Source organism: Olea europaea, unplaced genomic scaffold, assembly GCF_002742605.1.
Source record: "Olea europaea var. sylvestris unplaced genomic scaffold, O_europaea_v1 scaffold1576, whole genome shotgun sequence".
NCBI classification, from domain to species: Eukaryota; Viridiplantae; Streptophyta; class Magnoliopsida; order Lamiales; family Oleaceae; genus Olea; species Olea europaea.
This window is the reverse complement of record NW_019233374.1, coordinates 146,673-160,293: the sequence shown is the minus strand read 5'-3', so window position 1 is coordinate 160,293 and position 13,621 is coordinate 146,673. Positions and strand designations below refer to the sequence as shown.

The 13,621-nt window shown below is 39.6% G+C and overlaps 1 protein-coding gene across 1 annotated transcript; it reads right to left on the bottom strand.

Annotated features, from left to right (window-relative positions):
- Positions 1-3,756: 3,756 nt before the first annotated feature.
- On the bottom strand, positions 3,757-5,657 carry LOC111376924. Its single transcript, XM_022999939.1, has 3 exons — positions 5,434-5,657; positions 5,219-5,316; positions 3,757-4,980 (listed from the first exon to the last, which is right to left on the bottom strand). Exons 1-3 carry the CDS (start codon positions 5,515-5,517, stop codon positions 3,954-3,956), a joined length of 1,209 nt encoding a protein of 402 aa, XP_022855707.1. The 5' UTR covers positions 5,518-5,657; the 3' UTR covers positions 3,757-3,953.
- Positions 5,658-13,621: the final 7,964 nt, after the last annotated feature.

Here is a 13,621-nt window from a genome sequence, read left to right as displayed (position 1 = left end):
ATTTCAAGAATATACTTATATATCGATTAATTTATAAATAAATAAAGTTTAACAAATATTCGTTTTATTGACAAGATCAAATTTAGAACAAGTAATTTATTTTGATCATAACATCTATTTCATGTCTAAATAATTAATTTTTCCTTATAAGTATGAATAGGTAATATATGAAAGTATATATAGAAATAAAAATAATAATTACATTTAAGCTTAGCAAAACATATAGTGTATAGTGTCTCTAACTATAAAATAAGTAATTTTAGATATGATCAATACAAATTTTCTATTATAAAATTTACTTAATTACCACAAGTAAATTTAATCAAACATGCAGTAATTAAATGCCTAATTTAAAAATAAGATATTCATACTTCTTAAATGTTATGAAAATAGTATCTAATAATTGTAGCTTCTTCAGCAAGATTTGATTAATTGAGCATAGAGTTTGGATTAAAATTCAAACTAGAGTTGGGCTAACACAAATATTTGGGCCAAGATTTAACAAATTCTTCTTTGTTTTCCGTATGGGCTGGGGGATGGACCTCCATCCAAGGGACCTTATTTTGAGTTGTATTGTATGGTGTGTGTGGAGAGAAAAAATAGCAGTTGTTTTGATGATCAAACACGAACAACAGAGCATATTAAAAAATTGTTTTATTTGACTTTATATATTTAATTTAATACTGCAGCTACTAGACATATAGACAGGCTGTACAATTTCTTCTTGTTCCTTTCTGATTTAAATTGATAGTATCCTTCATGTGTATTATACATTGATTAATAAAATATTTAATTACCTTCAAAAAAAAAAAATTATGACATACTTCATAATGTAACAGGTTGCAAAGGAAGGAATCCCACTGCCACGTGATGGAACACTTTGCCCTTTGTGCTCTCAAAAACGTGCAAATCCATCAGTAATGGCTATTTGGTCCATTTCAGGAGGGAGGAAATGCCGGCCTGACAAAACAAGTGGTGACCGATGTGAAAAAACAATTTCCCCCAAAAAAAAAAAAAAAAAAAGGCCCCCACCATGTTGTGAGTGAGTGTCAGCCCTTCTGTCAAAATTTTTCTGATATTGTAGCTCGGCCCATTTCAGAATTTGTATTTTGCTATACTTGTATATTTAAGCTCCTTTTGTTTTCCATTTTATTTTCATTAAAATGAAAAATATGATCGTTATTCATCACATTAAGTCACCAAATTTGAATTTTTATCTCTTTTGTGATGTCCATAACGACTATATTTTTCATTCACATTCTTACAAAACTGAAAAATAAATGGGGCCTTATGTCAATCAAGCGAGATTCTCAAACTCCAGTCATTAGTGTACTACTGCTTTCAGCTTGCAGATAAATTTCGTAAATAAGAGCTTTATTTGAGTCCTTGACAATAAATACCTATGGTGCTTTTGTCCATTAATTTTCTTCTTTGGATGGGCTTTAAGATGACTAGCTCTCTCTAAAAGCATGGGGATGCTTCCTGAATTTCCTTTTTGAATAAGGGTAAAATTGCATTATAAACAAAAGTTTTTGATGTTGTTTCTTGGGGAGAAAACAAAATGGAGTTTTCTTACAACAATCCAATTATAAGTTCTGTATTTTTCACTTTCCCAAGGCAGTTCATCATGCCTCTCATTCGCTTTTCCTGCCTGTTGGGTACAGTCGTTTGGTGAGGCTTGAGGTGAGAAATTAGACGACTATTCACAAATTTCCTGGAATTAGAAATATTGATGTTTGTTTGCTGAACTTCATTGTTCCTTGGATCCAACGAGTTGAAATTGTTACCTAACATTAGTTTTTCCTTTCTAAATATGAATTGATGGATTCAAATCCTTGAGGACATATTTCAATGCATATGAAAGAATAGACCCTAGTGATTTTCATCTCGGTGCCTCTGACAGTTGTTAAATCGTGATTCTCTTCTCATTTTTACAATATAGTGGTCATGTTGCCTCTTCTTGTTATGTAATTTTCGTGTCCTACGAAATTATCTTCCGTTTATAATCCATCCACAGTACAAGCGTTGCCCGGTTACATTAATGCCTGCAACAGTGGACCAAATTTTTTCACGATATGTTAAACAATTTTATTTTTTTTGATATCCAGTTATCCTAACTTACACTAGACTAAATCCTGAACCCCCAAGACCCTAGTCCCTAGAACTTTGGAGGGGGTAAATCGTGGGTTATGCCTCAATTGGATCACAGGTTTCCCCCACCTCCTGTATACTTCTGCGCACAAGAGATCCTCCTCCAAAGTGATTGCTCCATACCAAATAAATCTGGTCACAGGTTTCCACCAGTATTCGAACCTCCATCCTATCGCTGGAAGCAAGACAATATTGATTGATCCACCAATTGAGCTGTGCCCGAGAATATTGTTCGACCGTGACTGGGATGCTTTGGCTCATTTGTCTGGAGTTTGCAATATGGTCAAACTCGACTTCTAGCAGCCTCAGGTGCAAATTAAAGCACTGCAGATTTTTAGAATGTGGTCCCCACTTCTGAAATTGTTAGGTGATTCTAACCAAGTAGCTACATTTTTTTGACTTTTCTATGGCGCATTCCACAACATTTGCAAAATTGACCTTGACATATTATAGTTAATGCCGTCAATAGCTTGACTAGGCGAGGGTACATGCGTCCTCTCAACTTTCACCGGCCAATAGAGGCAAATAAGTGTGTGACAAAGTAGGTGCAACTTTTACGTTGTTTATTAAAAGTTGAACCCCAATCTTGAAAACCTCCATCGTTCCGTCCTTGAAGCATTGTTAGGGAGGTAAATTACGGGATATGTCTCAACAGACCAAGGAACTAGAGCTTGCTCATATACTGGTGTCCATAAAGAATTCAATTTCATGTCTCAGAAATCGTACCTTCACACTGTGACTGCTAGCAAGATCGAGACTACCTCACTCTTATCCTTTGTACCACTTGATTATATCCCTGAGGGCAACTTTTACATTGTTTATTAGTTGTTCGCTATAGAGTAATGAGATTTTGTACAAAAAAAACTCATTATGGGGCCCAAACGAGGCTTAATTATCTCTCTCTCTCTCTCTCTCTCTCTCTCTTTCTTGGAAGTGCGTTCGTTTGCAAGTATGAAATTTGGTTGGAAAGAAAATAAATTTTATGTAATTCAATTGTTTAGAACTTATTTGCATGAAAATTGTTAATTAATTGTGTTTGATTTATTTAATTTTCAACTTAAAAAATGTTATATTTGTCCGATTTTCATTTGTGGACAGATGAGAGAGAGTGGATATATGAGAGAGAGAAAGAAAGAAAGAGAGAATGAATGCCCTGGAAAATAAAATCTTACTCTCCTAAAGAAAATATTTTTCTTAATTTTGAGGAAAATGTGGTCACGTGATCAAAAGTAGAAAAATGTTTTTCATGGAAAAAATGCCAGTCGAATAGCATAAAAGTAAGAATTCGAGTGGAAAAAACACATTTTCATAAAAAATTATTGGTATTCAAACGCACCCTAATGTATTATTGATTTAGTTCTCACTTTAGACGGTTATTCATTGAATTGATGAAATACTTGAAACTTTTATTGTATAAAAATGTCCGAAATGCCATAGTAAAATACCCTTTTCTCATGGTCTGCGTAAATGCTGTGTGCTGGGGTTGAGATGACTTATATTAAACGTTATTACCTTTCTTATGATCAAATAGAGAGATTGTTGTATTCACCTTTTGATGAATAAAAATGAAATTCTGTGAAGCCTTTTAGATGACCAGGTTGCAAGAAAATAAATGTTAAAATTCAAATAAAATTAATTTATTTCCTAAACTTGGGCAAATCGACTGCCACTGTAATTTCTAACCTTACATTTCTCCCACAGAAAAAAATAAATTACATTTCTCCCACAGAAAAAAATAAATAATAAATTCAAGCTGGTTCCTGTAATTGCTTTACTCGTTCGGAATTCCTCTGCAACGAGCTTCAGTCCACGTCGGTCACCCTCCATGTATGCTGCCAATAACTGCCTATTGTACCAATACTTGGAACATCATCCGAACCATGGCTCCAAGTTTGTTGAGAGGACAAAGATTCGTTAATCTCTTTACAAGTGAGTGCCTCCAAAACTGGCCTGTTTCCAAAGCTTTTCAAAGACTTGGACCTCCCAGAAGAATTCCCAACAGAACTTGGACTATTTTCATTCTTGAATGATTTTTCAGATTCAACTAACCAGCTTGAAAGACTAGTTTCAACAGCAATTTCATTATCAGATTCTAGTTTAGGCTGCTGAATTAATTGCTTAACAACAGGCTCCAAATTAATATTCTCCTTTTCTTCTTCTTGATTCAGTAATATAATACTAGCTGTTTTCACCTTAACAAAATTCTTTTGGCTAAGATTTTTCACAGAATTCAATACAGAATCAGCAGGTTTTAATGGGCTAATTACCTCCTTTTCTCCCATTTCAGCGGCAGAAACATGTTTTCTTGAATCTATTGATAAAGAAAACAGTGATTCAGAGGACTCTTCTTCTTGTAGGAACCCACAATCACATATTCCTTCATTAACAATCCCTTTAAATTTATCCAAGGAATTGCATTCTTCCAAGTCCTTATTTACGATTTTTCTACCGCAACAAGCACACTTGAGGCTATGACATGCATTCTGCTCATTAGTAGAGACGACTGGACAATACAATGCAGTCGAATCTGAGTCGCCGTCTCTGCCTGTTTTTCTCTCTTTTTCCAATTTCTCGTTTTCGTTATTCACCACATTACTCTCAACAATGTTGGTTAGGACTTTATGGTTTGGAGGATATGATATAAGGCTTGACACAGTCGAATCTGAGCCGTCTTCTTCGCCGTTCTCCTTCTCCTTCTCCCTTTCCACTTTCTCATTTTCATTTTTCACCAAATTACTCTCAAGAATATTGGTCAGGCCATCCTTGTTCCAATCATCAAATGTAACTTTCTCTCTGGTACTACTATTCAGCAGCTCTTCGTTTATACCTCTGATTAAAGATGAGAAAATGAACCAAATATAATAAACAAAAAATAATAGCGATTAGCGGGAAGTTTTAAGATAGGTTTTGCAACCAGACAAGACTTGACAATACGGTATACAAGATTTTAGCTTATTTCTTTCCCTTAATGCAGTGGAGTACTGTCAGGTCCACCGTATCAACTATCAAACAAGCTACAAATGTACCAGAAAAATCAAGAACTAGCTCAAAGTAAGCGATAACTTACACAGATTCTGAAACGGGATTTACGACCTCCCCTTTTTTTAAGGATTTAGCAGTCAAAAGCTCGACAGCCTCTTGAGTTTCATGGCAGGGAGATAAAGACTGGATATGGAGAGAAAAAAAAAATCAAAAACAAAAAGAAAGAAAGAACTTTGAGTATAAGGTTCAAGATGAACTGGATTTTCCATTATATTTACTAAGATTGAGTTCAGATTTTACCTGCTTGTTGAGAGGAGTTTCACCACATGCCTTTATGGGTTTTTTATGCTTCCCAGTGCCAAAACAGGCCGCAAAACATCCCATCTTGAGCCACAAATGAGTTCCCAAAAGTGGGGTTTTCACTTTTTCTCCAAAAGTGAGTGCAATCCTGTTTAGAGGAGATCGGGGGTTGGGGGTGGGAATGGATTTCGAAATGAAGAAGTTGAAAAAATATGACCGTTGGCTGTCGGTTTAGCACAGAATTTAATGAAAATGAGATTTGTCTTTATAAATAATCTATATAGTTAATTCAAATAGATAATAAAATCATTAATACTAAGGAAATGTGAATTAATTATTAAGTTTAATTGATAATTTCTTGTAATTCAAAGTCCATTAATGGAGGAAGGGTACATGTATTAAGTGCTTATTTGGTAGGGATTTTAATAATTAATTTTTTTATCATTAGAGATAAAGTGAATCCTACACGTGAGAGAATAATTCAAAAATGAGGACTGAAATTGTAAAATAATGGTAAAAAAATTAATTTTAATTAGCTTTTTAGCCATACCAAACAAGCTTTAATTATGGGTTGGGCTAGCACGTGGAGGTGTTGGCTTCCTTTACATGTAAAAGTTCGTTTGGTTTTTATTAAAATATATATATATATATATTGACTATTTGATTATAAATCAAAAGGGGCAGTTAAATTAAATTGATAGTTGATTTCGGATAAAAAATTTATTTATTTAATGAATCTGAAGCTAGAAAGTTATCTGTATCTATTAATGTGTATTTCGTTAATTTTAGAGCTTCATTAAATGTGGGATTTTCGTACTTTGATTAAAATGCAAATTTAGTGGATGTTAAGCACTTAAGCTTATTTCTTTCGAAAGTGTGATCTTTCATTTAATTCTAACTATATATTTGCTAATTTTAATATTTGGTAAACAATTTAACTATCTGCTGAACTTAAATTAATATTAACCTTTTTGTAAAGTGATATTGGATGGCATAAATAACCGTCTGCGATAACGAGTAAGGTAAGGCATTACATGTTGACGCAATACCATCGATTCCCCGGCGACGCGCTACCTCTATGCGAGGCCATCGACCCTCCGGGGGGCTCTACCTCTACGTGAAGCCATCAACCTCCTGGGGCACTTTACCTTTACATGAGGCCATCGACCCCCATGGGCTCTCTACCTCTACGCGTGGCCATCGACCCCTCAGGAGGCGCTCTACCTCTATGCGAGGTCATCGAACCCCCATGGGCTCTCTACCTCTACGCGATATCATCGATCGGTATGGAATTATCTACGTGACCACCCTAATACTTAGCCATAAGATCTCTAATGAATTGATAAGGTTCCATAGCGGTTATCACGGGCACAACCACCAGCCGAAAAGTTAAAGACCCCCCACTCAGAACATGGGAATAGTGGGAAGCCCAACGTGGGACACGTGGCACCACGACTGTGCGACATTCACCGGCTCTCGGTGTCTATAAATACCCCCGAAGGTGACAAAGGTATGGGGATATCATTTTTCTTAGCCGTCTGAATTCTCTTCTTATTTTTCCTAATACCATATACTTGTTATCACTCCGGAGGTAAAACGAGGGAGAAAGCCCCACCCTCATTTTTCAGGTTACACACGCCCGACGAAGAACCGAGAACGCTAAATACCACTAGGTGGACAAGGAGGTGTTGACTTACCGCCATTTCATTGGCGCCGTCTGTGGGAAGTTCTTCCACTGAACATAAAAGTTATGTCAAGAAGACAAACAAGAAGAGATACACGTTTAAGGGAGGTTGCGGCGAAGACAAAGTCAGAGTCAATCGCAAGGGGCTTCGACCTACCATCGCCATCACAGTATGTGACCCAAAGCCAAATCAGCGTCCTAGAGACCCAGTTGGCAGCGATGATGACCTTGTTGCAGAATTAAATGCAGAGAGCCACCCTCCCACCATTGCACTCGACAGAGGTCGTGCCGCCACCCCAGGGGACACACATAGAAGCCCCACCTGTCATCCAACCGGTGACAGTAGGCTCACAGGCTTCGAGGATGGTAGTCATGCGGCCCTCATCACCCATGGTAGTTCTGTAGCGAAGGATGAAGGAGATCATGACGTAAAAGATAGATTATGCATTATCCAGGAGAAAGGACAAGCGTAGGCAGATGGTTTTGGAAGAAGACACGTACGTACCTGAAATTATGGCGGTCCATCTACCCGAGGTCTTCAAGCAACCTACGGTAGAAGCTTACGACGGGGTCACGAATAAGCTTGACCACTTCCGGACCTTCATTGATTTAATAACACCTTATGCAGCACCCGATACAGTGATGTGCTGGTCCTTACTCGATCCTTAGGAAGGAAGCTAGAGACTGGATGGCGACATTAGTCTCCCAGACTATCTGAACGTTTGATGAACTCTCCAGGAGCTTTGTGGCCTACTTCCTCAGTAGCAAGAGGAAGAGAAAGATAGCTATTGGCTTGATGCAGGTCGTCCAGGAGAAGGACGAGTTTTTGTTAGAATACTTGGCTAGATTCAGTCGAACCACCCCCCTATATGGCTTTGGAGGAGCCACGGTAATTTCAGAAGGGACTGTGGAGCTTCCAATCACGCTAGGCACATATCCAACCACTGTAGTTATTGTGGCGAGCTTTTTAGTTGTCAAAACCCCCATGGCCTACAATGCAATCTATAGTCGGCCACTCTGAATGCAGTCGGGGCCATTCCCTCAACCTATCATCTGGTCATGAAATTCCCTACCAACAGGGGGTCGGGTACACGTGGTTGTGCCCGTGGTCACGAACAAGCGTCCAAGAGATGTTATGTTGACAGTGTATCAGCCAGAGGAGCACCACCGATCATGATGTTAGATGTCGAGCGTCCAATAGGACGGATCGAACCACTTGACATGATTGAAAAGATCTCTGTATTAGAAGGATAGGAGTTCAGCATCGAGGCTGGACTGAAATTTGATGAAAAGGAAAAGTTGGTGAGATGCCTGGTAGATAACCTGGACGTTTTCACATGGAGTCCAGGGGACATCACTGGAATCAGTCCAGCGATCGCACAACATCATCTCGGTGTCCTATTAGGAGCCAAACCAGTGAAGTAGAAGAAAAGGAACCTCATCCCTGAAAGGCAAGGAGTAGCTAAAGCGAAGGTGGAAAAGCTACTATAAGCTGATTTCATCCGAGAGGTGCAGTACCCCGAATGGCTGGTCAACATCGTGCTAGTGATGAGGTCAAATGGGAAATGGCGCATGTGCGTGGATTACACCGAGCTAAATAAGGCATGCCCAAAGGACTCATACCTGCTCCCTTGGATAGACCACCTGGTCAACGCTACATTAGGTTATGAAAGGCTTAGCTTTTTGGACGCGTTCTTCCGATATCATCAAATCTCTATGGTCGAGTTTGACCAGGAGAAGACGTTATTTATCACGAATTTTGGGACCCACTGTTATATGGCCATGCCATTCAGGCTAAAAAACGTAGGGCAATTTACCAAAGAATGGTGAATAAGGTCTTCCGGGAGTTGATTAGGAATATCATAAAGGCCTATGTTGACGACATGGTGGTAAAAAGTGTCAGGGCTAACAACCACGTGGCATGTCTATAGAAAGTGTTTGATGTAGCACGACAGAATAACTTAAAGTTCAACCCCAAAGAAATATGTTTTTGGCACAGCTAGTGAGAAGTTCTTAGGCTTCATGATCACCCAGAGAGGTATTGAGGTGAACCTCGACAAAATATAGGCGATACTAGGAATGAAGAGCCCCCACTAGCAAGAAGGAGGTCCAGCTGCTGACAGGATGAATAGAGGCCCTTAACCGTTTTATGAGTTGGGCGGCGAATAAATGTTACCATTTTTTCAAAGTTATATGGGGCTCTACTAATTTAGAGTAGACGTAAGAGTACAAAGAATTGCTGGAATCCTTGAAGCCGTCACTACAGCAACCTCCAATTTTGACCAGCCCGTGCTCGGGGGATATACAATGTCTCTACCTAGCGGTTTCACCTTGGGCAGTCAGCGTAGTACTATTGAAAGAATTCCCAAAGGTATAAAAACTAGTATACTACGTAAGCCTAGTTCTAAAGGCCGTAGAGACAAGATATAGCCTCACCAAGCAACTGGTGCTTGCGTTGATCATCACGATCTTACATCAACCAGAGACATCTAGGAGGCTGTTGAAATTGGTGATCGAATTGAGTGAGCTTGACATCGAATTTAGGCCCAGGAGGGCCATCAAAGTACAGGCTCTAGCGAATTTCATCGCCGAGCTCACCATCCCACTAGAACTACTAGAAGGGCAAAAAATGGATTGGAAGATTTTTGTGGACAGTTCTTGTAATGCAGAGGGATCAGAAGTTGAGATCATAATGATTGGACTGAACTTTGAAGAATTTGAATATTTACTTGCTTCGAGTTCCTCGCTACCAATGACGATGCTAAATATGAGGCAGTGATCACAAGCTTAGGTCTGGCGGTTAGGCAGGGGTGTCTTCAGTAGAGGTTTGCAGTGACTTGCAATTAATAGTTGGACATGTGTTGGGAGAGTTTAGAGCCAAAGACGGAAAGATGGCTGCATATCTAATGAAAATAAGGGATTTACAAAAGGAATTCACAAGCTTTAAGATGACTAAGGTCCCACGAAAAAATAATGAGCGGGTAGGCACATTGGTAAGGCTTGCATCGGCAAGCCCGAGAAATCTACCACAGGCAGTGAACGTGCAAGTTCTACGACAACCCAGCATTCAACGCTGGGCCAAGATGAAGAACATTGAGTATGAAGAAAGCTGGATGGATCCACTGATCAAATATCTCACGGAGGATGAGGTACCAAAAAACACTTTCGAAGCAAAGATGTTGAGGGTTCGAGCAGTCTCATTTACCATCGTCAATGGGCAGCACTACAAACGAGGCTTTACATTGCTATATTTGACCTGCTTACTCCATGGAGGCATACGGTCGACATAGCCTATGCGGTTAGACGGAGAGCTTTAGAAACCAAAAAAGTGGCTAAGGCCCTTAACCGCTAGACCCCTCTCTCGACGGTCGACACAATCCACGTGACTAGGCGGAGAGCCTTAGAAGCCAAAAAAGTGGCTATGGCTCTTAACCGCTTGACCTCTCTCAAGACGGTCGACACAGCCTACAGGCTAGGCGGAGAGCTTTAGAAGTCAAAAAATTGGCTAAGGCCCTTAACCGCTAGACCTCTCTCCCGACGGTCGACATAGCCCACGCGGCTAGGCGGAGAGCCTTAGAAGCCAAAAAAATGGCTAAGGCCCTTAACCACAAGACCCCTCTCCCGACGGTCGACATAGCTCAGGTGGCTAGACGGAGAGCCTTAGAAGCAAAAAAATTGACTAAAGCCCTTAACCGCTAGATCTCTCTCCTGACAATCGACATAGCCCACGCGACTAAGCTGAAAGCCTTAGAAGCCAAAAAATTGACTAAGGCTCTTAACCGCTAGATCCCTCTCCCGACGATCGACATAGCCCACTCGACTAGGCGGAGAGCCTTAGAAACCAAAAAATTGACTAAAACACTTAACCGCTAGACCCTTCTCTTGAAGGTCAATATAGCCCACGCGGTTAGGCAAAGAGCATTAGAGGTAAAAAAAATTGGCTAAGACCCTTAACCACTAGACACCACATCTGACGGTCGACACAATGCAAGAAGGAAGATAGAAAGCCTTCGAAAGCAAAAAATAAAGAAAATAAAATTTTTCGAGAAAATGAATATGCTACCCCTTGTTGAAAAACATCGACAAGTGGTAAGGGGGCTAGTGATATTGGACGGCATAGATAACCACCTGCGATAACGAGTAAGGTAAGGCATTACATGCTGACGCAATACCATCGATTCCCCAGGGACGCGCTACCTCTATGCGAGGCCATCGACCCCCCAGGGGGCTCTACCTCTACGTGAAGCCATTGACCTCCTGGGGGCGCTCTACCTTTACACGAGGCCATCGACCCCCATGGGCTCTCTACCTCTACGCGTGGCCATTGATTTCTCAGGGGGCGCTCTACCTCTCTACGCATGGCCATCGACCCCCCATGGGCTCTCTACCTCTACGCGAGGACATCGACCCCCCCCGAGGACACTCTACCTCTAGGCGATATCGTCAACCGACATGGAATTACCTACGTGACCACCCTAATACTTAGCCATAAGATCTCTAATGAATTGACAAGGTTCCATAGCGGTTATCACGGCCACAACCACTAGCCGGAAAGTTAAAGACCCCCCCCACTCAAAACGTGGGGGTAGTGGGAAGGCCAACGCGGGACACGTGGCACCACGACCGTGTGACATTCACCGGCTCTCGGTGTCTATAAATACCCCCGAAGGTGACAAAGGTATGGGGATACCATTTTTCTTAGCCGTCTGAATTCCCTCCTTATTTTTCCTAATACCATATACTGATTATCACTCCGGAGGTAAAACGAAGGAGAAAGCCCCACCCTCATTTTTCATGTTACACATACCCGACGGAGAACCGGGAACACTAAATACCACCAGGTGGACAAGGAGGTGTTGACTCACCGCCATTTCATAAAGATATGATTTCAATGTACACTTGGATGTTCTTTACTTTGAGTTTTCTCATTTATCTATGATCTTAATCTAACGTAACATTAGGTAATGTGTTTATATAATTTTTGACTTATTTTCTTATTCATTCCTCATATTTACTCAATTGTAAAACTACAAGCATTTCATATTTTGTTGATACGGTTATATGTTAGTTGAACGTTGTTCGATATGGTATATTAATGTTATCTTATGATAGATTTTAAGTCGTCATGATAAATGTTAGTTTTTGTTTGTTATTGTCATTTTATATTGTAATTTACCTTTCACTTCATGTGTCCCACGCCTAAAAAAATCATGAACTCCACCCCACCCAAACTGGCTAGTCTGACTAGATGCCTTTAACCACCGTGTCAACCTGATATGCTAAAAAAAAAAGGGGATGGTAACTCTCTTCACAATCTACAATAAAATGTAAATGGACTTCATAATAGCTCTCAAGGCATAGTCCAGTGGTGCAAAGAACAAGAGTGAGGTTATCTCACGTTTTGCTGACAGTCCTAGTGTGGGGGTTCGATTCCTGAAACATGAAGTTGGATTTCTTGTAAGTGCAATATACAGATAGCTCTTGTTTCTTGACCTGTTGGAACACATTTCGTGATTTACCTCTCTCACAAATCTCTAGGGGCAGGACGGTGAGACCCTCAAGATTGGGGTTCAACCTTTAAATGGACTCTATAGTAACAACCGGATGGTAACTTCTGTCAACTCACTTCACACACTAAAAATAAAATGTAAATAGACCCTACGTAGTAACATTTTTTGATGTGTTAAAATTCGCCTTTAATTAGTTTTTAAATCCTTTAATATTATGTTTTCAGGAGAAAAGAAAGTTAAGAAAAAGTTTGAAAAAGCTTATTTTTTAGTGTGTTATCAGCTTAAAAATTGACACGAATGGCACTAAATTTGGTTTAAAATGATTCAGTATTTATATATGGGGTTCATCAACGTTGACCTCAAAAATAAAAATTCTTTTTCAAAGTCAACGGTAGTTTTTCCCTCCAAAACTCAGAAGATTTTTCCCTTTTTGGGATTTTGGTTGTGTTTTGAAAGCCAACTTTTGTATTGTAAAGAGAAAGATGGATTAATTCACGCGTTCTTCTGATCGAAAAAGTGTTTCTCGATCGTAGATAGTATTTCAATTTTCAAAAGGTTATGCTTTTAGTTCAAGGTGAATTTTTAAGTGGTAGTTTGGATTTAAAATTTTCAACCCTTTTTCCATTGTGCAATAACCTTATTTATAATAATTTGATTCTGCCAGAATTCATAAGAATTTTTCGTCTAATTTCGAGGCCAAATCGAGGCCTTTAATCTTGCTGATAATCGATACCTTCGATCACGTTTCTAGCCAGTGTTAATGTTCTATACAGTTCGTTGCTTAGAGGAGTCTCGTGTGGCCAAAGCATCTTTCTCTCTATTGTGCTTTGGTGACTAAGGAGCAAAAGTTCGTGGACATTAGTATGCAATGGAGCCCTTTTGTGATTGACGTGGAAATCTGGAGGACCATAATTGTTTCATCACATAATAATCCTCATGTGTTGGTCCCTATTTTTTGGGCCAAAATATATTTTGGAATAGTATTTTGCATGTG